This window comes from Piliocolobus tephrosceles, chromosome 6 (assembly GCF_002776525.5).
Source record: "Piliocolobus tephrosceles isolate RC106 chromosome 6, ASM277652v3, whole genome shotgun sequence".
Taxonomy (NCBI): Eukaryota; Metazoa; Chordata; class Mammalia; order Primates; family Cercopithecidae; genus Piliocolobus; species Piliocolobus tephrosceles.
Window position 1 is genome coordinate 139597375 of NC_045439.1, and position 26557 is coordinate 139623931.

At 47.3% G+C, this 26557-nt stretch overlaps 2 protein-coding genes across 5 annotated transcripts in view; one reads left to right on the plus strand and one right to left on the minus strand.

Moving 5' to 3' along the window:
- MAP2K1 (mitogen-activated protein kinase kinase 1) overlaps positions 1 to 18211 on the plus strand; it is a 104228-nt gene extending 86017 nt beyond the window's left edge. The window contains exons 6-11 of the mRNA XM_023220785.1: positions 8397 to 8521; positions 11278 to 11479; positions 13951 to 14015; positions 15899 to 15960; positions 16389 to 16434; positions 17156 to 18211. Of these exons, the coding sequence (XP_023076553.1) occupies positions 8397 to 8521; positions 11278 to 11479; positions 13951 to 14015; positions 15899 to 15960; positions 16389 to 16434; positions 17156 to 17269 (614 nt within the window). The 3' untranslated portion in view covers positions 17270 to 18211. The remainder of the gene's footprint in view (positions 1 to 8396; positions 8522 to 11277; positions 11480 to 13950; positions 14016 to 15898; positions 15961 to 16388; positions 16435 to 17155) is intronic.
- On the minus strand, positions 16419 to 26222 carry SNAPC5 (small nuclear RNA activating complex polypeptide 5). Of its 4 annotated transcripts, XM_023220787.1 has the most exons (4): positions 24629 to 24802; positions 22346 to 22435; positions 21444 to 21584; positions 16419 to 17371 (listed from the first exon to the last, which is right to left on the minus strand). In XM_023220787.1, the coding sequence occupies exons 1-3, from the start codon at positions 24716 to 24718 to the stop codon at positions 21465 to 21467; spliced, it is 300 nt and encodes a 99-aa protein (XP_023076555.1). In that variant the 5' UTR covers positions 24719 to 24802; the 3' UTR covers positions 16419 to 17371; positions 21444 to 21464. The 4 variants fall into 4 exon arrangements, with proteins under 4 accessions (XP_023076555.1, XP_023076554.1, XP_031791678.1 ...); XM_031935818.1 differs by lacking the exon at positions 16419 to 17371 and having other exon boundaries at positions 20851 to 21584; positions 24629 to 26214; XM_023220788.2 differs by lacking the exon at positions 16419 to 17371 and having other exon boundaries at positions 20851 to 21584; positions 24515 to 26211.
- Positions 26223 to 26557: the final 335 nt, after the last annotated feature.

A 26557-nucleotide genomic window follows, 5' to 3' on the forward strand; every position in this document is an offset into this window, starting at 1 on the left:
GTCCAAAAAAAAAAAAAAAAAAAAAAAAAAACTGTTAGATCTCTCCCTCTCACTTGTTTCCCTTTCGATGTTGGCTTTCTTCGATGTTGGCTTTCTTCTCTCAGGCCAGCTGTCTACCAGATGGAACCATGGTTTCCTGCTTTACAGTTTTGTTATCAGAAGAATTTTCTCACTTCAATTAGAAAGTTCTGAGCGAGGACTCCCGATTGGACTCTTAGGGGTCATGTGCCCAGACCTATGAGATCACCATGGCCAGGGGATAGGGAGCTATGAGTGGCCCAGCCTAGGTCAGGGGGCTGCCCCTGTAGCCAGGGACAAGTTTTTCTGATCGTTAGTCTCCACCTAAAGCTGCATTTGCCCCAAAGAAGTATGTGTGATGGGGAGACAAGGAATGCCTGACATCTGTGTTTAAATTGTCAAACACATTCTTCTAAGTCTTTCCGTTAGGGGTTATCCCAAGCTAGAAATAACTGGTGAGTAGTTTCCTGACCTTTTTTCCAGACCTTTTTTGGTGAATTATGTTAAGCTGTGACCCAGGCACAAATGGGCAGGCCGTACTTTGGTGGAGCAGGGTCACGTAAATATGGTGACATTACTAGAAATTCTTTCCTACTCATTGTTTAATAATGAACAGAACTCTGGCCTATCTTCTTTTGTCATTGTTTTAACACCCACCTCACTACCTCCCACCTCTCCTGCTGAACAAAATTAGCCTTCAGCAGGTCAAAACAGATTTTTAGCTAATTTCCGTTTCTTGAATAGCATATGAGAAGTACTCAAGTTAGCCAAGTTTGTTCTCCTGCCTGTAGGTGGTTGATTGGCTTTGTGAGACATTGTGTATCAGCTCTTCTGAGGTAGCCCAAATAATCTGGTGGGGGGGAAATATGCTGTTTTCATGTTATTTTGTGACCTTTGGCAAGAGATTTTATCCTCCAGCCGCAATTTCTACCTCTGTAAACTAGGGCTATTCTGCCAAATATTATGAAGGGTCATTGAAAACGAGAGATCAGGCTGGGCGTAGTGGCTCACAATTGTAATCCCAGCACTTTGGGAGGCTGAGGCAGTAGGCTCGCTTGGGCCCAGGGGTTTGAGACCAGCCTGGGCAAAGCAGGGAGACCCTGTGTACCAAAACCAGAAACAGTTACTTGGGCATGGTGGCGTGCACTGAAGTGGGAGAATCGCTTGAGCCTAGGAGGTCGAGGCTGTAGTGAGCCATGATCGTATCACCGCACTTCAGCAAAAAAAAAAAAAGAGTGCTATCAGGGAATCATAAGCATTTCCCTTGACTGCTCTTCTTTCCTTTCTTTCTCCTTTTATTACACCTCTCTTCTCTCTGTAACCCGCTATACCTTTTGCTCTGGCTTTTGTTACATTCTGTATTAAAATTTTAGATAATTTATTTTATGTTTACTTTTTTGAGACAAAGTCTCACTGTCACCCAGGCTGGAGTGCAGTGGCACGATCTCAGCTCACTGCAACCTCTGCTTCCTGTTTTCAATCAGTTCTCATGCCTCAGCCTCCTGAGTAGCTGGGAGTACCAGTGCACACCACCATGCCTAGATAATTTTTTTTGGTATTTTTAGTAGAGTTTTGCCATGGTGCCCAGGCTGGTCTCGAACTCCTGGCCTCTAGCAGTTCATCCACCTTAGCCTCTTGAAGTGCTGGGATTATAGGCCTGAGCCGCCACGCCCGGCCTAAAAATTTAGATAATTTATTGGAATGTTGTGTGCTAATGAAAAGCAAATCCTAAACTCCTGCAACATCATCCTGTGTTTAATTGTCAGGGTTTATGGGCCCTCTGGGTCAGAGGATGAGCAGTGAATTGGCAGAGAGGAGTGTAGGGAGGGTAGAGAAGGAAAGCATTTCAAAACTAATGAGGCTTGGAAGGGAAGGAAGCAAAGAAAATGCAGTTGCTGGGCTTGGTTGTAAAAATCTTGAAAGTGAGGGAGATAAACTTGACAGTGGTTCCTGCTGCTAGCACGTTTCTTGCAGTTGGCCTTGTCAAGAAGGATAATGGGCTGCAGCTGAGAAAGAAGCATCGTGCTCACTCGCTAAACTGGAGCGGAGAATTATTCTCTCCTTACTGAATTTCAGGGATTTCAGCCTGTCCCAAGTCAAATCCTTGTTCCCAGAAGTAAAGCTCGTTACATCTGTAATGTGAGTGATTCCTTCCCCAGCCACAGCTCAATAAGGGCTCTTCTGAAATGGGTTGCCTTTAGTCCTGTTGTCTGGGCCCTGATTTTCTAGATCCTGGAGAGAATACTCCCTCAGGGGTCTGAGTTCTAACCCTAGGCCCTATCGTTAGCTACCTGTGCCACCCTGACAGGTGACGCCTCCCTACTCTGGGCCTCAGTGTTTCTCATCTGTGTGCAGTGGTTTATAATGCTTACCTCACAGTGTTACTGTAAGGATGAAAGAAGATAGTGTGTTTGAACTGGGGAGGCAGAGGTTGCAGTGAGCCGAGATCATGCCACTGCACTCTAGCCTGGGTGACAGAGTAAGACTTTGTCTGAAAAAAAACAAAACAAAAACACCCCCGAAGAAACAAAAACAGAGGCTAGTATATTTAAAAGGCCTGCCATAGCAGGTGTTCCATAAACCAGAGCTGCTGTAGGATCTTTGTAGGCCTGCTAGGCTCACCTGCACCTCATTCTCCCACCTAGTCTCCCAGCTGCATCCTGGCTTTTTTTTTCGGTGCTCCTGGGGAAGGAAATTTGGGTGGGGGAAAAGAGGTTATGGGTAATGGCTAATTGAAGAGTTGGGGATTTTCTCTGAATTTAATTATCTCTGCTACTTAACTAGCTCCCCCAGGCCATGGATGGCTGGAGGGGCTCTGTAGAGGGTGCAATTTGACTCATCCAGTCAGCTCCCTTTCTGTTTCTTCATCTTCAGTGGGGAGAGTTATTAAGGCTCTGCCAAGGATACTAAGAAGAGGTCGTTTGAAGCCTAAAGTCGCCTTTTAAAAATCATTTGCCTTTGTTTTTTTTTTTTTTTTTTTTTTTTTTAAATCCTTTAACTGTTGCTTATCTACTTTTGGATTCAGCCTTTGTCACAGATGAGGAAGAATGCAGCTTCCCTGTGTCACTCTGCTTGCTTCTCAGCAGCCCCTCACTCCTTCCTTCCACCTCTTCTCTCTCTCTCTCTCTTTTTTTTTTTTTTTTTGAGAGAGAGTCTTGCTCTGTCACCCAGGCTGGAGTGCAGTTGCATGATCTCAGCTTACTGCAAGCTCCGCCTTCCAGGTTCAGGCCATTCTCCTGCCTCGGCCTCCCAAGTAGCTGGTACTACAGATACCTGCAACCACGCCTGGCTAATTTTTTATATTTTTAGTAGAGATGGGGTTTCACCATGTTAGCCAGGACAGTCTCGATCTCCTGACCTCGTGATCCACCTGCCTCGGCCTCCCAAAGTGCTGGGATTACAGGTGTGAGCCACTGCGCCCAGCGCCACCTCTTCTCTTTCTTTCGGGCTCCCCACTTCCACCCCTCCTCTGCCTTTCTCTTCCTCCAGGCCCCATTGTCTTCCATCTTGCCTTAGGGAATTAAGCTGCTTTTAATATTAGCCTAAACTAAACACAATAAAGGTATTAGGATATAGTGGAAACACATAGAAGGCTGAGATTCACCTTGATTCATCTGCCTGCCAGGGCGTTGTCAGCTACTCAGGCTATCATCCAATGGGTGGCACCCATCCCACCTAGTTGGAAGAATTTAGAACTAGTCCATGGGGCCTTGACCACATCTTCATCTTTGCCTTTACACGTGCACGTGTTCTTGTCATTTGTTGGATTCTGTCTCCCCTGATGGTGACAATCCCTGTGTCCTTTTTACTCATAGCTCAGTGCAGATACTCTGTGTTTCTAGAATAAACAAATGACTCCCTAAATTGTTTTATCCAAACACCTTGTTTTAGAGGGGTAGAAAATACTTAATAGTTAAACTTCAAAATATGTGCTCTTGAGGGAAAAATCAGGAGGCTTTGAATAGTGTTATTTTGGGACAGAAAATACCAGAGAAGAACATACTTTCTGAGTTTTTCAAAAAACCTCCTTGTTCATTTTTGAGGAAGGAGGGGTTACCCATACTCATTGTCACAGAAGCTGAGCAGAATTGGGGTTATTAGATCTCAGCCTCCTGTGGGATTCCTAGGGAAGCTTATGAGCCTGGGAGTCTACTCGGTGATTGATGCTTCCTCCAGAATGCAGCCTGGCCCACCAGCTGCTGGGGGCCCTCTCAGCATCACCTTTCGGTTAACAAAGGATCAGAAAGAGAACCCAAGGCCCAGAGGTGGCCTCATTAAGTAGAGAAGGACTGGGCCTGTGATTTGAATGTTTGAGGGCTCTGCTAGGAGAATGTGAGAGGAAGCCCAGTTAATCCTCCCAGGACTCCAGGAGCAGGGCATTATCCCAAGTTGAGAAGGGGATTCAGAAGAACTAGGCACCTAGGAGTAGAGGTGACAGGGTGATTTGAAAGGACTACCTGTTAGATGCAAGGACCAGCACAAGAGAAGGCGAGACTCTTACACAGGGGCAGTTAGAGGCAGACCAGCCCCAACCAGGAGAAAGTGGATGTGGAGATGTGTTGTGCTGTGAAGTTGGAGAGGAAAGGAAGAAACAGTGAAGGGCATGGAAACCTGGGCACAGGGGCTTGGGACTGTGCTCTGAGGCAGAGGGGAGCCATGGCAGGCTCTGTGCAGGGGCATCCCCCTGGAGGAGTGCCGGTTTCTGTGCAGGCAGGTAGAGGGAGAAGATGCTGGAGACAGGAACAGTGTGTGAAGGGCCTGGCTATTGTGGGCAGCAAGTGTGGGGTGCTGAGGGAGGTCAAGAAATGAACTCTCTCTGGACTTGTCTGCCATCATGTACCTCTTTTCTGTCCCCAGAGAAGAGCTAGACTTGGGTGTGGCAGGCGCAGGGACAAGAGGGATGTCCTAGCCTGGCGGCTCCAGCAGCGTGCTCTGGGGTTCAGTGATCTCATGTGCCCAGGTTTCCAGGTGGCTTCTTGTGAGGCCCTCTGGGATCTGGCTCCCAGGACCAATGTGGTCCAGCAGTGAAAAGCCCCTTAGAATTTCCCTTCTCTTCCTCTCCAACCCCTTGCATCTCTGCTGCCTCCTAGGCAGTATTGTTTCCTGGAATGGGTGGGAGAAGCTGGAGCTCACAGCCAGGGATGGCGGCACGCTGTGTTATGTAAGTTTGAAAAAGGGAGGCTTGCTTGCCATGTGAATAGAGATCGGATACAAGGACAGCTAGATGCAGCACAGTCATGCCTGAGCAGTAGCTGCAGCCTGAAGAGAGGTGTCTGAGCCAGCAGAGGAAGAAGCTGCTGGCCTGGGTGGAGGAGACTGTGTTCTTGTGGGGAAGGAGAGGTGTCTGGTTCTGTGAACTGCTGATCTTGGAGGGCAGCCTGTGAAGCAGTCATTCTCTATTCCTATAACATGGTGTGCTGCTCATATGCCACGCCTTATTACATCGATCCTGGTCTGTGATGGTATGAGAGCTGCCATTGTGACTGCTTCATTCATGGCAAACCATGGCCCAGAAAAGTCAAGTGACTTGCTCAGGGCTACATGGAGAGTGCACTGGCAGGGTCAGGATTTGACACAGGGCTTCTGTCTCACTAGCCAGTGCTACTTTTTTACTCTAAAACAGGCCTAGCAGGTCATGCCTAAACAGCCTATGGGGAGAGTGTGGGCCGGGTGAGGGAGCCTGGTGCCGTGTGGCCTGGCATGGATGAGAGGCGATGGCACTGGGTGGGAGGTGTGGAAGAGGGCTTGTGTCGGAGCGCCTTGGTGTGCCTCCCCAGCAGGCACTGTCACACCCTTACCCTTCTCACCCGACGGGACAGGCACCCGACGCCTGTCCTCTGAGGGGCCATGGGCATAGTGGGATGAGGAAGTACAACTCCAACAAGCAACTGCTAGACTCATGCCTCGGCTGAAGTGTTTGTGGGCCCTGTCCTAACACTAGGCCCAGGGAAAGAACAGAGCTCGCCCCTCTCCTCCCGAAGTTCAGAATCTCCCCGTGGTTCTCTGAGAGGCTGCGTGGCTCGCTCCCTCTCTCTGTTCACATAGTTGCTCAAGTGTCCTCTCCTCACAGGGCCGTTCCTTCCATCCTGTCATGGCAGTACCCCCTTACTCTCTCTGCCCTCACAGGGTTTTGTTTTGTTAATTTTTTTGAGACGGAGTTTCACTCTATTGGTCAAGCTGGAGTGCAGTGGCATGATCTTGGCTCACTGCAACTTCCACCCCCTGGGTTCAAGCGATTCTCCTGCCTCAGCCTCCCGAGTAGCTGGGATTACAGGCTTGTGCTACCACACCCAGCCAATTTTTGTATTTTTAGTAAAGACAGGGTTTCACCATGCTGACCTCAAATGATGCGCCTACCTCAACCTCCCAAAATGCTGGGATTACAGGTGTAAGCCACCATGCCCGGCTGGGTTTTATATTTTTCTTTGTGCCACTTAAGACCACCTGATGTTACACATTTGTTCATTGATTGATTTATTGTCTGTCTCCTCATACTAAAATTGAAGTTTCATGACAGTGGGGGACTTGGTCAGTTTCTTGCCTGCTGTTTGCCTGGTGCCCACACAGAGCCCACAGGTAAGGTAGCAGGTGCTCAGTGGACAGTAGGTGGCGACGGTTAGACCATGGCAGCAGGGTGGGTAGAAGAGGACAGGTGTTAAGTGTCAGAGGGCCTGGGATCTGCTTTCAGCTTTACCCAGTTTTTGTTGTGTGACTTTGAACAAGTTGCTGGATCTCTTGGACCTTAGCCTTGTTTTTTTTTTTTTTTTTCTTGGAGATAGAGTCTCACTTTGTCACCCAGGCTGGGGTGCAGTGGCACAATCTTGGCTCACTGCAACCTCTGCTTCCTGGGTTTAAATGATTCTCCTGCCTCAGCCTCTTGAATAGCTAGGGGTTACAGGCGTGTGCCACCACACCCGGCTAATTTTTGTGTCTTTATTAGAGACAAGGTTTTACCATGTTAGCCAGGCTGGTCTTGAACTCCTGACCTCGGGTGATCCTCCTGTCTCAGCCTCCCAAAGTGCTGGGATTATAGGCATGCGGCATCGCCAGCTTTTGTTTTTCAATTTGCAGTTGGAAAGATACTTAAATAGACCTGTTTAAATCTGTTTAAGAATAAATAGCTGGCCATGGTGACTCGCACCTATCCTCCCAGCTACTTGGGAGGCTGAGGCGGGGAGTATTGCTTGAGCCCAGGAGTTCAAGCCCAGCCTGGGCAGTTTAGTGAGACTCTGTGTCTAAAAAAATAATAATAAATAAATGCATTCATATAACACAGTGTTGAAGGGAAAAATAATGAAACGTTAGTAGTGACTCTGCTGGGTTGTATTATAGGAGGTTTGGATTTTTTCTGTGATTTTCTAGATGTCCTATGTGGTGTCTATATTACGACTATTAAGGATTTCCCTAGACATGGTCTGCCCTCAAAGTGAGTCTCATTGTTTGCTGATGTCTGCTCCACAAAGCCCTGCTCCAGGGGCCTTCACCAAGTCCCAGCCTTGGTTTTCTCACTTATAAATGAGGATAATTGGCCCTGGTCTATGCACTTTACAGGATACTTGTATGAATCAGAGGATACAGTGGGGAAAAAAAAGTTTGGAAATTTAGGTCTCTGCAAACTAAGGGCCAGTGTACTGGTATTTGTGACAGTGACCGGATGGGTGGGATGGGGTGATAATAAGAGTGCAAGGAAGGGGGATGGGGACATTGTTTTGCCTCTGAGGAGCAGCTTTAAGCCCTCTCACGTTCCAGCGCCAGGTAGCAAGGGGTTCCCCTTGACTGGCAGGGTAGGTGTAGCTGTGTAGGCTGTTAGGTGAGTGACTCCAGTGGAATGGAATCATCACTCAGCTCCCACCCCTGCCACACATACTCATAAGAAAAAGACCCACATGCTCTGTGCCTGGTGCAGACGTCTAGAATGGGAATTCCCGCCAAACCCTGTCCCCTTCTAGCCTGTGTAGCTTCAGCAAGCAGATAGGTTTTATTGTTTTTTTTTCTGCTTCCTTCATGATCCAACCATAGATAGTATGTCTTACCAGTATGGGTGGTTGAAGCAACAGACTTTGAAATCCTGACTGTTCATGATAACGGACTCCTTCCTGTGGGTCATCTGGCCAAGTCTGCGTTTTCAGAGTGGAAATCGACTGTCTTTCTATTCTGCTTCTAAAGCAGCTGCTCATTTCATCTCCTGACAGTTGCTTCTTGAACTCGGAACAAGGGGCCTTGGTGTACAGTGTTTGCAAGCCAAAGGCTGCCTGATGGTGGACGGGGGTGTTGTCCTGGGACTCAGGGTCAGGGCTGGTCTGTGTGGAATGCTGACCCTTCTCTTCCCCAATCTACCTGTGTCAATTCCTTCCTTTTCTATTTTCTCTTCCTTGCAGATGTCAAGCCCTCCAACATCCTAGTCAACTCCCGTGGGGAGATCAAGCTCTGTGACTTTGGGGTCAGCGGGCAGCTTATCGACTCCATGGCCAACTCCTTCGTGGGCACAAGGTCCTACATGTCGGTATGAACAGAAGTTTCCATTGCTTGAGCTTCTTGTACGGTCAGGGATAGGAGCCCAGTGGGTATCTTTCCTGTGGAGCCAGAGTCTTGTGCTGGGTGGGGGACAAGAAGTGAGGGAGGAGGCACAGTGGTCCTCCCTGAGGAGATGAAGTTGAATGGGAAGATGGTCTTGGTCTTTCTTAGGCCTTGGAGCATAACTGGGATATTGGGGCCTTGACTCACTGAGAGGATTGTGCAGCTCCAGAATGCAGCTTTTCATTCTGAAGGATTGTGAGCTCCAGCTCCCCTCTGGGCATCTCTACATGATCGTCTTTAGATCCACAAACCCAGGATGCTCAGATATGACCCACCCCAAACTACCTCACCTCCTCCTTTTCTCTTAGCAGTAAATAGACAGCATCATCTCCCTGGTTTCCCAAGGTAGAAACCTGAGCATTGGCTTTTAATGTGCCTTCTCAGCAGCCCATCCTTTCAGTATCTTGTAGCTCCCAACTCCTGAGAGTCTGTTCAATATTGTCCAGCCTCTTTTCTCCCTCCTCACTATGTCTGTCAGTCATCTACTCCTCCCTCTAACTGCAGCACACCTGGACCCCTCGCCAGAGTCTCTGCTCCATTTCAGCCAACACCCTGTGTTGGGGGTCTTCCCTCCTGCTCCCAGCTCTGCTGGCTCCCACTGTCACCAGAGTGTTGTGTGGGGCTATCCTCATGCTATGGCAGCACCAGCATGTTCCCTCCTCCATACCACCAGTTCCTTGGGGACAGGGACAAGGTGTCTCTCTTGTCCCTAGTGCCTGGCGCGGGGCCTGGCATGTGGTAAGTGTTCAGGGAATGCTTTGCAAGTGGGTAGATGTTTAGTTGGCTGAGTGGGAGGGTACATGGATAGCACATTTCTGAGAATGATTTGGAAAGGTGGAAACGTGAGTCTGGGCCAGTGCTGAAGTGTGGCAGAGTAGAGAAGCGTTGGAGTGAGTAGGCAGTCTTTACAGAAGAGGCAGGGAGTGCAGGCCCGCGTGGAAGGGGGACAGGCGCAGAGGCTCAGATCTTAACTTGTACAAAGCGTTTTATGTGTTCTCTGTCAAAGCACATGTCATGTCCCTGGAAGGTCTCATTTGATCCATGTGGTTGTCCCAGGAAATAAACATTATTGTTCCCATTTTAGAGGTGAGGAAGTCTAGATTCAGGGAGGTTAAGCAACCTGCCTACTTAACCTTGCTGAGCCAGGATTGAAAGCTAGCTGCCCCCTTGCCAGGCAGATGCCCTTTGCACAGCACACCCTCATTTGCCTCTTAGGGAGGATTTGGCACTTGTGTGAACACATCCCAGTGTGAACACATCTTCATTCCTTCTTGCTGGCGCCTACCTCCCACTGTGACTCCAGCCACTGTCGACATCACTTACCTGGCACTGACCCACATCTCTACCCCTCCACTCCAGTGATCCACAGTGGAACTCTTTCTCTGTCATCTCCTTATTGTTTCTTCCCTAAATGTCTAATCACTGAGCAGCTGGCATCCTGGGCCATTTGACTGCCAACTCTCAAGTTCAAAATCCATTAACAGGCCCTAGGAGTTACCGGTCAGGGGTTTAATGGTTTGGGTTTTTGTGGTTATATGGTCAGTTCCAAAATAGTCCAGTGTTGGAGTTAGTGAAAAATGCTACAGGAGAAGTTAATGTCTAAATGAATATACTATGGCCAGAATAAATATTTTTTTGGTAGGGTTCTTGAAATACATGTGCTATTTCAAATAATGCTCATTAAAAATAATGCGTTTACATAGCACCATATACATTTTTTCTCTTTGGCTCTTCCCACCGATATCAACCAATATTTGTACAGCATTTTATAACATCTGACATACATTTTCATTTGATCTTCTTAGTAACCCTAAGTAGAGTTTTCTTATGTCATTGTTACTGCTGACCTTTTTTCTGACACGGTGTTTTCACTCTTCTTGCCCAGGCTGGAGTGTGGTGGCATGATTTTGGCTCACTGCAAACTCTGCCTCCCGGGTTCAAATGATTCTCCTGCCTCAGCTTCCCAAGTAGCTGGAATTACAGGCATGCACCACCACGTCCAGCTAATTTTTGTATTTTTAGTAGAGACAGGGTTTCGCTATGTTGACCAGGCTGGTCTCAAACTCCTGATCTCATGTGATCCTCCGGCCTCGGCCTCCCAAAGTGCTGGGATTACAGGCGTGAGCCACTGCGCCCTGGCCCAGCAGCAGCCCCATTTTATAGATGAGGCTGATAGTCAGGATCCTTTAGCTTGTAAGTCCCAGAACTGGGATTTAAGTCTCAGGCCCACTCACCGAAGATCTTTTGTTCTATATATCCATGGCACACCTCATTCCCAACCCGCGTTCCATAAGCTTCATGTTTCACATTCAGTGACAAGATGAGCCACTCATGCTGGGCTTCGGACAGGCTGCCCTGTGCGTGTAAGACTGTGGCCAAACTGGGTAAAGCTGGAACCACAGGCTGAAGTGGCAGCCAGGGCCCAGCCGATTACATGTGGTCTGTCAGTTTAGGCTAGATTGTAGGAGAGAGAGAGCAGGGATGAGGGGTCAAAGCCACAGAAGCCAGCTAGGATTTGGTAAACACAATGTTTGGGGGTAGGTGGAAGGCCAAATTCAAGAGGTTAGTGGAGCTCTTGAAACAGGATATGAACTATTGAGAAGGGACAGAAGAGAAAATGCATTAGCAGACCCAGGGGTCTATGTTAGGTCAGGTATTTGTAACTGTCTGTCTCTCCTGCAGCCAGAAAGACTCCAGGGGACTCATTACTCTGTGCAGTCAGACATCTGGAGCATGGGACTGTCTCTGGTAGAGATGGCGGTTGGGAGGTATCCCATCCCTCCTCCAGATGCCAAGGAGCTGGAGCTGATGTTTGGGTGCCAGGTGGAGGGAGATGCGGCTGAGACCCCACCCAGGCCAAGGACCCCTGGGAGGCCCCTTAGCTGTGAGTAGCCTGGTGTGTCCCCATCTTGGACTGTGTGTTGGGGGGGGGGTCCCTTACTTTCAGGGGTTTCTGGAGGGCTGATTCTCTGTACATTCTGCCAAGACTGATTTCTCTGTCCCTGGATGCCAGGCTAGGGCTAGGAGGAAGCAGCAAGGGTCTCCAGGTCGGTGTTGTTATTACCAACTACTTCCTACCATTTGTTGAGTACGTACTATGTTCTAGGTACTGCACTTCGGACTTTATATACATTATTTAACCTTTCGTATTATTTTTATTATTAAGGGTCTTGCTGTGTTGCCCAGTGCAGTGGCTAGTCACAGTCTTCAACTCCTGGGCTCAAGCAGTCTTCCTCCCTCAGCCTCCAGAGTAGCTGGGACTACAGGCTATAATTTATCTGGGGGGTTGGGAGGGAAGGGGCTCACTCTGTCTGGAGTGCAATGGCACGATCACAGCTCACTGCAGCCTTAACCTCCTAGGCCCAAGTGATCGTCCTACCTCAGCCTCCTGAGTAGCTGGGACCACAGTCACATGCCAGCATGCCCAGCTGGGTTGTTTTTTATTTTGTAGAGACATCGTCTCCTTATGTTGCTCAGGTTAGTCTGTAACTTTAGGGCTCAAGCAATCCTCCTGCCTCAGCCTCCCAAAGTGCTGAAATTATGGGCATGATCCACCATGCCTGGCTTCTACTGTGTGGGTTTTTTTTTTTTTTTTTTGATACTGGGTCTTGCTCTGTCACTCAGGGTGGAGTGCAGTGGTGCAATCATGGCTTACTACAGCCTTGACCTCTTGGGCTCAAGTGATTCTTCTGCCTCAGCCTCCTGTGTACCTGAGACCACAGGCATGCGCCACCGTGCCTCCATGCCTTTTTGTATTTTTAGTAGAGATGGCATTTCTCCACGTTGGTCAGGCTGGTCTGGAACTCCCGACCCTCAGGTGATCCGCCCCCCTCAGACTCCCAAAGTGCTGGAATTACAGGCGTGAGCCACCGCGCCCGGCATGCCTGGCTAATTTTTTAAATTTTTTGTATAGATGAGGTCTCGCTTTGTTGACTAGGTTGGTCTGGAACTCCTGGGCTCAAGTGATCCTCCTGCCTTGGCCTCCCAAAGTGTTGGGATTTTAGGCGTGAGCCACTGCGTTCTAATTTTTTAATCATGACTTTTGGTAGTTTTTTTTTATTGAGATAGAATTCACATAAGACAAAATTCACATTTTAAAGTATGTAGTTCAGTGGTTTTTAGTATATTGTTCCATGTTGTGCAGCCATCACCACTGTCTCATTCTGGAACATTTTCATTACCCCGGAAAGAAACCCCATCTCCCACTCCCCCTCGCCTGATCCACTGACAACCACTAATCTACTTTGTGTCCATGGATTTGCCTAGCATTATAGAATTTTAATAGCATTTCATTTGTGAATATGATTATAATCTCCATTTTAAAGATGAGGAAACTGAGGCACAGGGCCCTTGTCAAGGCCACATAGACTTGTAAGTGGCCAAGTCTGACTCCCAAGATGATAAACACTGTGCAGTACCACCTGCCTCTCTGCATGTGAATATTGGAAAGTAAACCTGGTACTCAGGGAATAGCCTGACCTAGCCAACTGTTTTTTATGTAGCTCCTGTCTGGCCAAGGATACCTGCCCTATACCTCCATGAGGTCCACATGAGAGAGAGCTTGTATGAAGGGGAAAGCAGAGGGGGCTAGGGGTAGCTGATGTCAGGTCATTGGAGGGGCTGGTGGCTGTGGCCTCTGAGGCTGGCCTGTGACTCTAGGAGACAAAAGGAGTAAACGCAAGTTCATGGAGAATTAAAACTAAGTCCTTTAGTTATTTAGCTGCTATCTCATTTGTGCCTCTCTCACTAGAAGGAAGGGGGAAAGGACAGACATAATTATTATGTCTCTGCTTTACAAACCTCAGAACTTTGGCTCAGCAATGAACTGATTTGCCAAAGGTTATGAACTTAAGATGTGGCAGAGCCCAGATTTGTACCCTGCCTTTGCTGGTCCCCTCTGTGTTCAAGCCTTATCTGTGGATGTTTAATTTTTATTGTCCATGACCCTGTTCTGGTCCCAGGGATCCATACCCAACCCCTTGCCTCATATTAACAAGTAATCTGGGCCGGGCGTGGTGGCTCAAGCCTGTAATCCCAGCACTTTGGGAGGCCGAGACGGGCGGATCACAAGGTCAGGAGATCGAGACCATCCTATCTAACACTGTGAAACCCTGTCTCTACTAAAAAATACAAAAAAAACTAGCCGGGCGAGGTGGCGGGCGCCTGTAGTCCCAGCTACTCGGGAGGCTGAGGCAGGAGAATGGCGTAAACCCGGGAGGCGGAGCTTGCAGTGAGCTGAGGTCCGGCCACTGCACTCCAGCCTGGGCCACAGAGCGAGACTCCGTCTCAAAAGAAAAAAAAAAAAAAAAGTAATCTGTTTCTGAGAAGTATTTTTTCTTTTTATAAAATTTGTAGCATATGGAATGGACAGCCGACCTCCCATGGCAATTTTTGAGTTGTTGGATTACATAGTCAACGAGGTAAGTACTGCCTGGTTTCCTTCACCTTGGAATTTACTTGCTCATCTTAAGAAAACACCCAGATCCTGGGCGCGGTGACTCATGCCTGTAATCCCAGCAGTTTGGGAGGCTGAGGCAGTTGGATCACATGAGGTAAGGAGTTTGAGACCAGCCTGGCCAACAGGGCAAAACTCCATCTGTACTAAAAATATGAAAATTAACTGGGCATGGTGGTGCACGTCTGTAGTCCCAGCTACTCGGGAGGCTGAGGCAGAGAATTGCTTGAACCTGGGAGGCAGAGGTTGGCTCTGAAAAAACAAAAACCAAAAAACATCCCTGTCACAGGTTCAGTCTACTAGAGTTTAATATACCTCTTTTTACTATATGCACAGCTTTATACTAAGCACCACGGGCTGTAGAAAAGCAGTTTCAGGATCAGATCATTGCTGCTTAAGGATAATGAGGGAGGCAGAGCATGTTGCATTTGTAGGAGTCAGAAAAAAAGCCATCTATCCTCTACTGCTGTGGACCTAAGCTGGGTGGTTCTGGGTGGTAGTCATATTAAGGGAAGGGATATCTGAGGTTAGATATGCCATTGCTGGTCTCCTAGCATGCACTGCTCTCTTCCAAATTTTCACATTAATTTCCCATGTGGTTCTCCCAAGCATTGCTGAGGTAGGCCAAATTGGTTCCTTTTCAAACAGGTGAGGAAATTGAGCCTCCAAGATGAAAAGTAGCCCACGTCATTCCCACCCAGTGCTCTTTCTTCCTTTCACCACCTCCCACCTCCCATTCTTACCTCCTAGGAGGCTTGGCTGCATGGCAGTTGATCCACTGCAGCCTCTGCTGACACACAGCCCCTCTGTTGCCTAGCTCTTTCCTGGTCAGAAGGAATGGATGCTGCCTCTGGAGGCCAAGCTGTTGGTCTCCTCTCTCCCTTGAATAGTCCCTTGATTCCCTCAGCAGCAGGGAGTCTGCAGAGTAGGGCTTGCTCTGGGTCACTGTTCTAAGAGCTGAGTTCTAGTCTCCACCTCAGATCAGACTGACATGGCCCTCAGAGGAAGAGCACTAGGTTGGGCTTTGTGGTGGTGGGCATCAGTGTCAGATTTGGGGCTGTACATCAGAGCAGTGACATCATGGACATTATGTCTGTGGGTCAGCACCTCCCAAAGAAGCTACACGCAGCTCCCAGCCCGGGTGTGTAAGTGGGCCCACATTTCCTGGACTGCATGGGACACCGTGCGCCCAGTGCTCCAGGGCCTTGTAGTGTATATCGCTGCATGATCGCTATGGGGATCTGACAGCAGCCTCACTGCTGGAGTGTGCAGGTAACATTCTTCCAGACCCAGCCCTGTCAGTTAATGTTTCATCAACTTTGCACTGCCTCTCTAGGGCTCAGAAAAGGGATTTTTAAAAACCAGTTTGCTTCTGCAGGTGCTGTCAGACCTGGGCCAGCCTGGTGGTTTGCATGTGCCCCTAGCTGTTGCTGCCAGTAAATTGCTGGTTACGTTTCCATGTTGCACTCCAAGATTTACCATTGTAGAGCTTCAGAGCTTGAAAGGGTCCCTGAGATCATTAGGCCCAACCTCTTCATGTCAGAAGAGTAAACTGAGGCTCAGAGAGGAACAGTGGTTAGTTCAAAATCACCAGACAAGTGAGTGGACTTGACTTGGTCCCAGTTCTAAGTGTGCTATTTGAGACCAGTGGTTCCAACATGGTTACCCAAAAGGCAGCATTGGCCTTCCACCTGTGCCTTTCCTTGACTGGATGAGAGTAGCACTGCCTTTGGACGGCAGAGAAGACTTTAAAAAAATAGCACTGGCTGGCAGGAGGGGTGGGATGGGGAGAGGAGATGGCTGGAGCAAGGAGCCAGGCATTTTTCTTATCTCAACATGTGTTTGCAGCCTCCTCCAAAATTGCCCAGTGGAGTTTTCAGTCTGGAATTTCAAGATTTTGTGAATAAATGGTAAGTTGGCTCCTTGTTCTCTGGAAGGGTACTCTGGATTTGTCAGGCTCCCCACCCCATTTCTGGAAGCACCAGCTTTGCTTCTGCAGGCACAGCTTTGCCCTTTCCCCTCCCCTCTGATGATTCTCAGCTGCTGCCATAAGCCCTTTTTTAGAGTGCCAAGACTTATGTGACATGTCTAACTACATCATGGATGTAGTAGCTGCTCCTTTTGGTGCTTACTCTCCAGGGATTGGCATATTGCTTTTTAATTCAGCAAGAATGTATTAACTTACTGTGGGCATGATATTGTGCTTAGAACCGGAGGATGAGTCAAGCCCAGGCAATCATCAGCCTCTAGTGTGCAGAGAAGACAGGCATGCAAACATATTATTTGAGCTAGAACCAGTGCCAGGCAATAGCTCTCACCTTGTCTTTCTTTCTTTAAGCTTAATAAAAAACCCCGCAGAGAGAGCAGATTTGAAGCAACTCATGGTGAGTCCATTTATTCCAGATTCTTAACAGTACCTGTTTATTCATTTGTTGTTCTGTCAGTCACCTGTGCAGTACTTCCAGAGCCCATTCATTCCCTGCCTACTGTGGTCCAGCTGAACCTGGGGCTGCAGAATGCCAAACAGCAGTCTCCTCTGCCCTCCCATCAGTTTAAGGGAAAGCTGGGGTGACCCCTGCAGCCTGAGTAAGCATGCCAGAGAAAGGCCTTAGGGGGCCATGGGAAAGAAAAGGCCAGCCCACCCCCTTCATGGGAATGGGGCCTTTCCCTAATACTGACTGCCTCACCTTACATTCAGCCTCCTTCCTGAGTCACTCTCCGCCTGCTGTTTCGTTTGGTGGCAGTGGGATTAGCTAAGTAATACTGTAAATATGTGGAGAGCCAGACTATGCATATAGTATAATATGCACTAAGTCCATCATTTTCTTTGTCCCTTCTAACAAGCCTGTGAGGCATTTAAGGCAGAGTTACTGTGTCCATACTGCAAGAGAGGTGACTTGCCCAAGGCCTCACAGCTGCTGTGACTGATGGAGCGGGTCTTTGGACCTGCAGTTGGCCCCACTGCTGCTTAGGGGCAGGTGCCAGGTGCTCCTTCCAAGTGTAGCACAAGCTCTAGACCTGAAACTCTTGGGATTTTCCTTCCTGGTGGGTGTTTTTGTTGTTGTTTCTTTTTAACACCACGTTCTCTCGTTTCCTTACATGCAGGTTCATGCTTTTATCAAGAGATCTGATGCTGAGGAAGTGGATTTTGCAGGTTGGCTCTGCTCCACCATCGGCCTTCACCAGCCCAGCACACCAACCCATGCTGCTGGCGTCTAAGTGCTTAGGAAGCAGCAAAGAGCGAGTCCCCTGCCCAGTGGTTTGCCATGTCGCTTTCGGGCCTCCTTCCCATGCCTGTCTCTGTTCAGATGTGCATTTCACCTGTGACAAAGGATGAAGAACACAGCATGTGCCAAGATTCTACTCTTGTCATTTTTAATATTACTGTCTTTATTCTTATTACTATTATTGTTCCCCTAAGTGGATTGGCTTTGTGCTTGGGGCTATTTGTGTGTATGTTGATGATCAAAACGCGTGCCAGGCTGAATTACAGTGAAATTTTGGTGACTGTGAGTAGTCATTCTTACAATTGCACTGCTGTTCCTGCTCCATGACTGGCTGTCTGCCTGTATTTTCGGGATTCTTTGACATTTGGTGGTACTTTATTCTTGCTGGGCATACTTTCTCTCTGAGTAGGAGGGAGCCTTGTGAGATCCTTCACAGGCAGTGCATGTGAAGCATGCTTTGCTGCTATGAAAATGAGCATCAGAAAGTGTACATCATGTTATTTTATTATTATTATTAGCTTTTCATGTAGAATTCAGCAGTTTACATCCAAATCTAGCCAGAGCCCTTCACTGCCATGATAGCTGGGGCTTCACCAGTCTGTCTACTGTGGTGATCTGTAGACTTCTGGTTGTATTTCTATATTTATTTTCAGTATACTGTGTGGGATACTTAGTGGTATGTCTCTCTAAGTTTTGATTAATGTTTCTTAAATGGTGGAATTATTTTGAATGTCACAAACTGATCAAGGCATTAAAATGTCAGATTTATCTTTCCCCATATCCAAGTACCAATGCTGTTGTAAACAACGTGTATAGTGCCTAAAATTGTATGAAAATCCTTTTAACCATTTTAACCTAGATGTTTAACAAATCTAATCTCTTATTCTAATAAATATACTATGAAGTTTAAAAAAAAAAAAAAGGATGAAAGCTACTTTTGCTTTTGTGTAAGCTTTTCAATTTCTTTAGTACACAAGAAATACTGGTTGAGCCAAGCATTACTGGTGAAGGGGAAAGGTGAAGATGAGGAGGAGGCTGGAAGGCAGAAACACCACACCAAGTTCAGTGCTTTGGACTAATGGGGCTTCCTGTAATTTCAGTCTCTGGACTCAGTCCACCTCTTCTCATCCCACACCCTTCTCTGTTGTTCCAACCCCCTTCCTTGTGGGACCTGTGAATAGATCCTGTATATTCCTTTGATCTCTTTATACAAGGGAAAAGCAGCAGATGGGGGTCTGGGAGCAAATCTGAGAAAAATCACAAAATATTTCTTATCTCACATAACATTTCTCATTTTCTATATACCAATAGTTGAGCTGAGGGCCTGTCTGCACTTCCAGGCTGTCATGCTCACAAGAGGGGCTTGCTGGTAACCAGCTTGCCTACCTGGTGTGGGAGTTTTCTGCACGACAGGATTAAGCAATGGTTTCCCTTCTTTCACCTGGGAGTTTTCTGCACGACAGGATAGTCTGTTTGCTTTGCGACATTAAGCAATGGTTTCCCTTCTTTCACCACTTACACTTAAGCACACCTTCCTGGAAAGGAGGAATGTGCCTGATGCTGGCTTTGCCTGTGAGGTGGCAGTGATGTCACAAAGCCATGGCCCACTGGCCACAGGATCCCTTTCCTTAGCTGAGAAGACTTTGGGAACTTTTAGGTACATTTTAGGTTGCCTGGTCAATACCTCCCCTCATTATTTTCTTTGAAAGGGCAGGTTATAGAAACTAAAGGCAACATGTATATTTATAAATAAAAGGCCCATTCCTTTTTAGATTAAAAACAAAACTTGAGTAAATAATCTTCTAAGTAGGTAGTTCCAATCTAGAGGTACCAGAAATTGGGATACTGCCAGGATTTTTAAAAAATGATCAGTGTTGTATATACTGCTGCCTAAGCTAGTCAGCTTTTTTTTTTTTTTTTTTTCCTCACCGTGAGGTATAGCTTTTCTAAGTCAACAGTTCAACTTACACATTTTCAACACATAAACATTCAGGCTGGGTTTTAACATTTACACCCTGTGTCTTTTACAAATGACAGGATACCACCACTACTGAGAATGTTTCATTAAAATGAGAATACTACATCCTTAGGAGAAATGTTATGAACTGGTATCCAAAACCCAGATCTGACCACTTTCATGCTCGGTGTCTTTTGAGGGGTGCTTAGATTTTTTTTTGTTTTTAAATTTTTATTTTTTACTTTTTTATTTTTTTTTGAGACGGAGTCTCGCTCTGTCGCCCAGACTGGAGTGCAGTGGCCGGATCTCGGCTCACTGCAAGCTCCGCCTCCCGGGTTTACGCCATTCTCCTGCCTCAGCCTCCCGAGTAGCTGGGACTACAGGCGCCGCCACCTCGCCCGGCTAGTTTGTTTGTATTTTTTAGCAGACACGGGGTTTCACCGTGTTAGCCAGGATGGTCTCGGCCTCCCAAAGTGCTGGGATTAGAGGCTTGAGCCACCGCACCCAGCCATTTTTAAATTTTTAACCAAGAATTATGATCCCCGCATGAATCTTGCAGTGTTTTGAGCTCCCAATGCCAGATTCTTACTGAGATACCAATACTAGTAGGAGTTTTAAATGATCTCATTAGCACCTCATAGCAACCTGTGAAACTGCTAGAACACACATGTGAGTATCTTCACCTTACAGATGGGAAAGTGAGTTGCAAAGAGGTGGAAGGACAAGGGACCAGTTAGTGGTAGAGCTGGAATTCATAGTCCACATTTCCAACTTTGCAAACCCATGCTCCTATTTTAAATTAGACCCCCAAAATTTATGTACCTTGATGCTTTTTGTTCCCAATCTATCTTCCCATTGTGTGTTCTAAGGAACATGCTCATTTAAACTTCTGGCTGTTTCCTCTAAGAGCAGCTCAAAATAACTTCAATGAAATGTGGATTAACAAAAAAAGGTATTCTTTGCTTTCTTTGGGAACTGCTGCATAAGTTCTGCTTGACATGAGTCTTTGTGTTTTGTTTGGCTTTTACTGTTGCTTGAGCAGGGGAAATTAATTTTATAAAATTAAGCAACTACTTATTTCACAGCATAGTAGTTAGTGGAAAAGGGACAGTATGCAGAAATGAACCTCAACTTCAAATATGAAGTAACAACTCTTATTCTGTAACTGTCATCTGTTAGAAAAATCCAGTCTTCCAGCCTGGCGTAGTGGCTCATGCCTGTAATCCCAGCACTTTTGGAGGTTGAGGCGGGCGGAAAACCTGACGGTGGGAGTTCGAGAGCAGCCTGACCACACGGAGAAACTGTCTCTACTAAAAATACAAAATTAGCCGGGCATGGTGATGCGTGCCTGTAATCCCAGCTACTCAGGAGGCTGAGGCAGGAGAATCACTTGAACCCAGAAGGGGGAGGTTGCAGTGAGCTGAGATCACACCATTGCACTCCAGCCTGGGCAACAAGAGTGAAACTGTCTCAAATAACAAAAAAATCCAGTCTTCCAAGCATGGCACATCTCTCTTAAGGGCTAGAAATGGATTTCAAACCATCCTGTTGTATCTTTTCCTCAGAGAAGGAACTGCTGCTTCTCTCTGTCGCGATCTAGAAACCAGCAGGCTCCATGATGGCTATTTATAATTTATTTATAAAAACATTTTACCAGTGAGTGATGTCTCAAGTGAGAGGTGGTAACAGCTACACAAAGCAGTTTATAGCATGCAATATTTCAATGCCTCTGAGAGGTAGCAAGCTTGTGCTCTCAGATGGCCCTCAGTCCTTCCCCTTGTCATCTTTCTGTCCTAGACTGTGGGCTAACTGCTCATAAGGACTCAGCTGCATGCAAACAGCCTTTAATTGGTTTTCTTCAAAGAGGCATTGTTGACTGGAAAGACTGGCTTGTATTTAAACTCTGCTCTTTTTGCAAATGCCAGACTTTCTCAACAGTATTTCAAAGGAAATTGTTTTGAACAGTTAACCAAATCTGACCAGATTACAGACAGCACCACCCATATTGCTCAATGCTAAGACACAGCATCTTTGATTTTCTGTATGTCATAACATTCTGAAGCTTGAGTTACTGATGGAGCCATTTTTGCAACTACACATCTCCTTATAGTTCTTGCTTTCCTTTCAAGCAGATCACAGGGCCCAGGGCAAGATGAGTTCCTTGAGGAGAAGTAGCCTGAGACTTAGAAATGCAATTTGTATAACTGACCAGCCTGGCTTTCCCCCTTCTTTAGGAATCTGATTCTTCTTCCTCTTCTTCCTCCTCCTCCTCTTCCGTCACATGACTCTTTGTGCTCAACTCCAGGGTCGTTTGGTTGATTGATGCTTCATTGTCTACATGCACCAACATCTGTATTGGCCAAGGGCATCACAGATTAGTAGGAAAGATGCTGGCCTCAAAACAGCAAATTCTTAAAAATGATTTAAAATTTCTATCCCCAGTACTTATGACTAAGAGGTATGGCCACTTTCCTTTTATACCCCCACCTCCATTACCAAAATCGGGCAAAGGTAAATGCCCCAGATTCACTAGAATGTTACCTCATTTACAAACATTATTACAGAAAGCTCCATAAGATTTGTGCCAACTTACATGTGCTGCTGTATCATGGTTTTAAATGTCTTAACACACAAAATCTGGGAGAACCCAAATATTGTGTACTTAGAAATACGATTTTGCTGACTGACTTGAGGGCATTTGGTAAGAGATGAGTACGATGAGGACTGGAACTCATCTTTTAGCACTGTGCTTTGTACTTGAAGCCACACTCTTGAATCCCAAGGTTATTCACAAAAAAGCAAGAGTTTTGACATATCCCTACAAAAATCTCCACTCTCCCCCGGGTTCATCTGAGTAACTAGACAGAAAGATGACGAGGAGGATGGAGGTAAAACATTAGTAACTACTTAATAAATTAATTAGTGTATAACCAGCTGGTAGGAAGGTGGGTAATGTAGAGTTGCCACCTTATTAAACCAGAAAATTCTTTTCAGCACTTTCCAGAGCCCTTTGGGCTAGGTAATGTGATTTACAACAGTTCACCACCCAAGCAGCATGGGAGCAGAGCAGACTTTGCATTCTCTCCTGGGCCTGCACTTGATTAAGCTTACATCATGTGACTGTTCAGGTACAGTGTGAGAAGACAGCATCTCATCCCCTCTTCTAGAACTGATCATTGATTGGAGGGCTAATTCTTCAACCTAGAAAAGAAGAGTTGAGGACACTTTTCCTTAATATTTCACTGGATGTGGTTAAACTGCTGGGCACACCATGAAAGGTTTTCATCAAGAGAAGGAATGAAAACTATCTCTGTGTTGCTCTAGAGGGAAAGTTGGAGGCTCTTAGGTTTTCTCTCTTTTAAGGAGATGAGTAAAGAAAGACTCCAGCACTTTTCCCCTGGGCTGGACAGGTGTTCTGGCTGAGTCATGGCTTCCACTTCCCCAGACCTAGCAACTCAAAGTACAAGTGTGTCATTAAAACAGCCAAGTGTCATCTGATTCCTCAGAGAGATTCCCTGGACCTGAGGCTGTCAACTCAGTAATGAGAAGGTGAAGGAAAGAATAGAAAACAGAGGTGTCTGCTGAAGCATAAGGAAATCTGGGCTTTGGAGGTGGTCATCGATATACTCATTAGGTACTGGGTACTGTGGGAATACAGGGACACAAATAAGTGGAGGGCATTATGACTTCCCTAAGGAGGCCAGGTGCAGTGGCTCATGCCTGTAATCCCAGCACTTTGGGAGGCCGAGGCGGGCGGATCATGAGGTCAGGAGATCGAGAACATCCTGGCTAACACTGTGAAACCCTGTCTACTAAAAATACAACTTCCCCAAGGAAAAATGCTTATGATTTTGTTATGTCATAGGTGTACTTTTCATTTTACAAAGGGCTTTGGTAATCCTCACCTCATATGGACTTAAAAGTTTCTGAAAAAGGGCCAAGCCCAGTGGCTCACACCTGTAATCCCAGCACTTAGGGAGCTGGAGGTGGGTGATCACCTGAGGTCAGGAGTTCGAGTACACCCTGGCCAACATGGTGAAACCCACTCTCTACTAAATACAAAAAATTAGCCCAGCATGGTGGTGCATGGCTGTAATCCCAGCTACTTGGGAGGCAGAGGCAGAATCCCTCGAACCCGGGAGGTGGAGGTTGCGGTCAGCCAAGATCGCACCATTGCACTCTAGCCTGAGCAACAACAGTGAAACTCTGTCTCAAAATAAATAAATAAAGATTCTGAAAAGGATGCTGAGCAGAGATTAGCATAAAAACCTCCCCAGGACTTTTTTTTTTTTTTAAAGGCAGGGTCTCCCCGTATAGCGCATGCTGGAGTACAGTGGCACCATCTGGACTCTGCAGCTTGACCTCCTGGGCCCTGGCTCTCCTCCCACCTCAGCTTCCCAAGTAGCTGGACTACAGGCACGCACCATCACGCTCAGCTCATTTTAATTTTTTTTTTGTAAGGCCGGCCGTGGTGGCTCAAATCTGTAATCTCAGCACTTCGGAAGGCCGAGGCTGGCTGATCGTTTGAGCTCAGGAGTTCGAAACCAGCCTGAGCAACATGGCGAAACCCCGTCTCTACTAAAAATACAAAAATTAGCCGGGCATGGTGGTGCACGCCTGTAATCCTAGCTACTTGGGAAGGTGAAGCACCAGACTCGCTTGAACCCAGAAGGTGGAAGTTGCAGTGAGCCGAGATCGTGTCACTGCATTCCAGCCTGGGCGACAGAGTGAGGCCCTGTCTCAATTTTTTGTAGAGACGAGGTCTCACTATATACCCCGGGCTGAGGGGCTGCATTAAGCACAAGTGTGGGAAGTGGCCCACGTGGGCCTAAATCCCGACTCCTCAAGGCCATGGCGTCTGGAAGCTCCAAACGTTAGGACAAGTCTCTTTTCCCAGGGCCTCAGTGTCTTCCTTGGTAGCATGGGAGATCTGGGAGTTCCTTCCGGCTTGGCAAAACTAGAGCCATTTCAAGCGCCAAGGCAAACTAGAAAACAGCAGCACAGGAGGAAGGGGTCGGTGGCCAGAGGGGTCTAAGCGAGTCTTCGGGAGGGAGCACTTCCTCAGAGTGCTGAGGGCCATTAACATTTACAGGAAGCAGCAGGTAGGACTGCACTTGCCAAACACACATCCCTGGGCCTCACCCTAAACTTGCGAGGTCAAATTTCTGAGAGGTGGGGCCTAAGAAGCGCACAGCAAACTCCCCAGGTGATTCAGATACCTATTTGTTTGTAAACCTGTAAATTGGCGCCACCACAGATAGTGAGTAGGGGAGAACTGACCGCAGCAGGTGGTCACCGCAGAGGCCGAGGTTGGGGGGTTTGCACCGCAGAGGCCCAGGCTGGGGGGTCGCTCGGGAGGAATGGAGGAGGAACGGGAGAGGGCCGCGGGGTCACCTTGAGGCGGTTCAGCTGGTCGTGCAGGGCTGCCTTCAACCGCAGCAGCGTCTCCTCCTCCTTGCGCAGTTCCTGAAGCCGGCTCAGCATGTTTCCCGGTCACATAGCCGACCTCCGCGCTGCCGTCGGCCCGGCGCTCGGTGATGACGCCATCGCCACCGACTCCCGGAAACCGAGCGGGGAGACGGGGCTGCCCGCCACATTGGGGAAAGGCGAGGGATGCGCCCCCTTCCGGCGCCCGCCGTAACCTGGCCACTCCGCGGGCGACGAGCTGCAAGAAGGATGCCTGTTCAGAACACCTTGATTCATGAGTAATGATCAGGATTTCTAAATTAGATCCATGGAGCGGCAAAGAACCTGAAGAAATCTTGGGTTTGGCCATCCTTTAATCCGATAGGCCATTTCCACACCAAGTGGTCAAACACCGTTTCAAATAACCGGGTGAACAGCACTTCCAATGTGGTGTTCCAGCAAGTGGCTATCTTTAACCCCACAAAACCTGCAGATGTTATTTGAAGGCAGGCACCAAATCAGTAGCACATGAACTCTACTGTGTTAATAGGGTCTGCAGGGTAGGACTCACAGTGGACTTTAAAGCGGGTAAGGCTGCACAAAATAGAGAACTAAAGAGCATGAAAACAAAGCCGTGCTAACAAATGATGTGCTTAAGAACTGAGATTTGGCCCTGGAAATGGGGAAGGTAACAGATCACCTTGGCTATGAACTTTGAGAATGTCTGACAGTTTGAGACTGTCACAGGGAAGCTGAGTTTAACAATCCAGATGCAAAACAAGACTTTGACACAGGACAAGAGGTTAATTCTAGGGTAGTATTTGCAGTTTAGCTTTATGGGATAAAAAACCAAATAATCCCCTTGTATCTGGAGGCATTTCATGGGTATTTCTTTTGGACACACTTGGTTAACATAATCACCAAGACACACATGAAGTCCTGAAAAATGCTTCTGGTACTTTTGGGGCAGTCTCCCTCTGACGCCCACGCTGGAGGACAACGGTACAATTTTGGTTCATTGCAACCTCCACCTCTCAGGTTCAAGTGATTCTCCTGCCTCAGCCTCCCCAGTAGCTGGGGTTACAGACGTGTACCACGACCAGCTATTTTTTATTTTCAGTAGAGATGGAATTTCATCATGTTGGCCAGGCTGGTCTTGAACTCATGGCCTCAAGTGCTTTGCCCACCTTAGGGCGGGCAGTGTTGGGATTACAGGTGAGGCCTTCTGGCACTTTTTCAAACCATGGGTGAAAATATTCAACTCTATTGTCATAGCTGGTTAAAAAGAACACTTTTCAAAAGGTAATCAATTTTACTGCAGTACCAAAAAAATTGTGTTCTCCAATTGTGCCCTCTTGTGGTTAAAGTTAAATATTTACAGAATTTAACCTATTTTCCACATGGTGGGGAGATAAACTTTAACAGCCTCTGCGTTTCTCACCAAGTCCTGTTACACTTTTAAGCCACATTATTTTAAAAAAATCATAATTTTTTTTTTTTTGGAGACGGAGTCTCGCTCTGTCGCCCAGGCTGGAGTGCAGTGGCCGGATCTCAGCTCACTGCAAGCTCTGCCTCCCGGGTTTACGCCATTCTCCTGCCTCAGCCTCCCGAGTTTGAGTGAGTAGCTGGGACTGCAGGCGCCCGCCAACTCGCCTGGCTAGTTTTTTGTATTTTTTAGTAGAGACGGGGTTTCGCCGTGTCAGCCAGGATGGTCTCAATCTCCTGACCTCACGATCCACCCGTCTCGGCCTCCCAAAGTGCTGGGATTACAGGCTTGAGCCACCACGCCCGGCCTAAAAATCATAATTTTTTAATCATTCCCCTTCCATTGAACTCCATGGACTCAGTATAAATTGGAACAGTCTAAATTATGGCCAAAATGTCAGTTTAAAAAAATTATAACCAAGCTTTACAGTT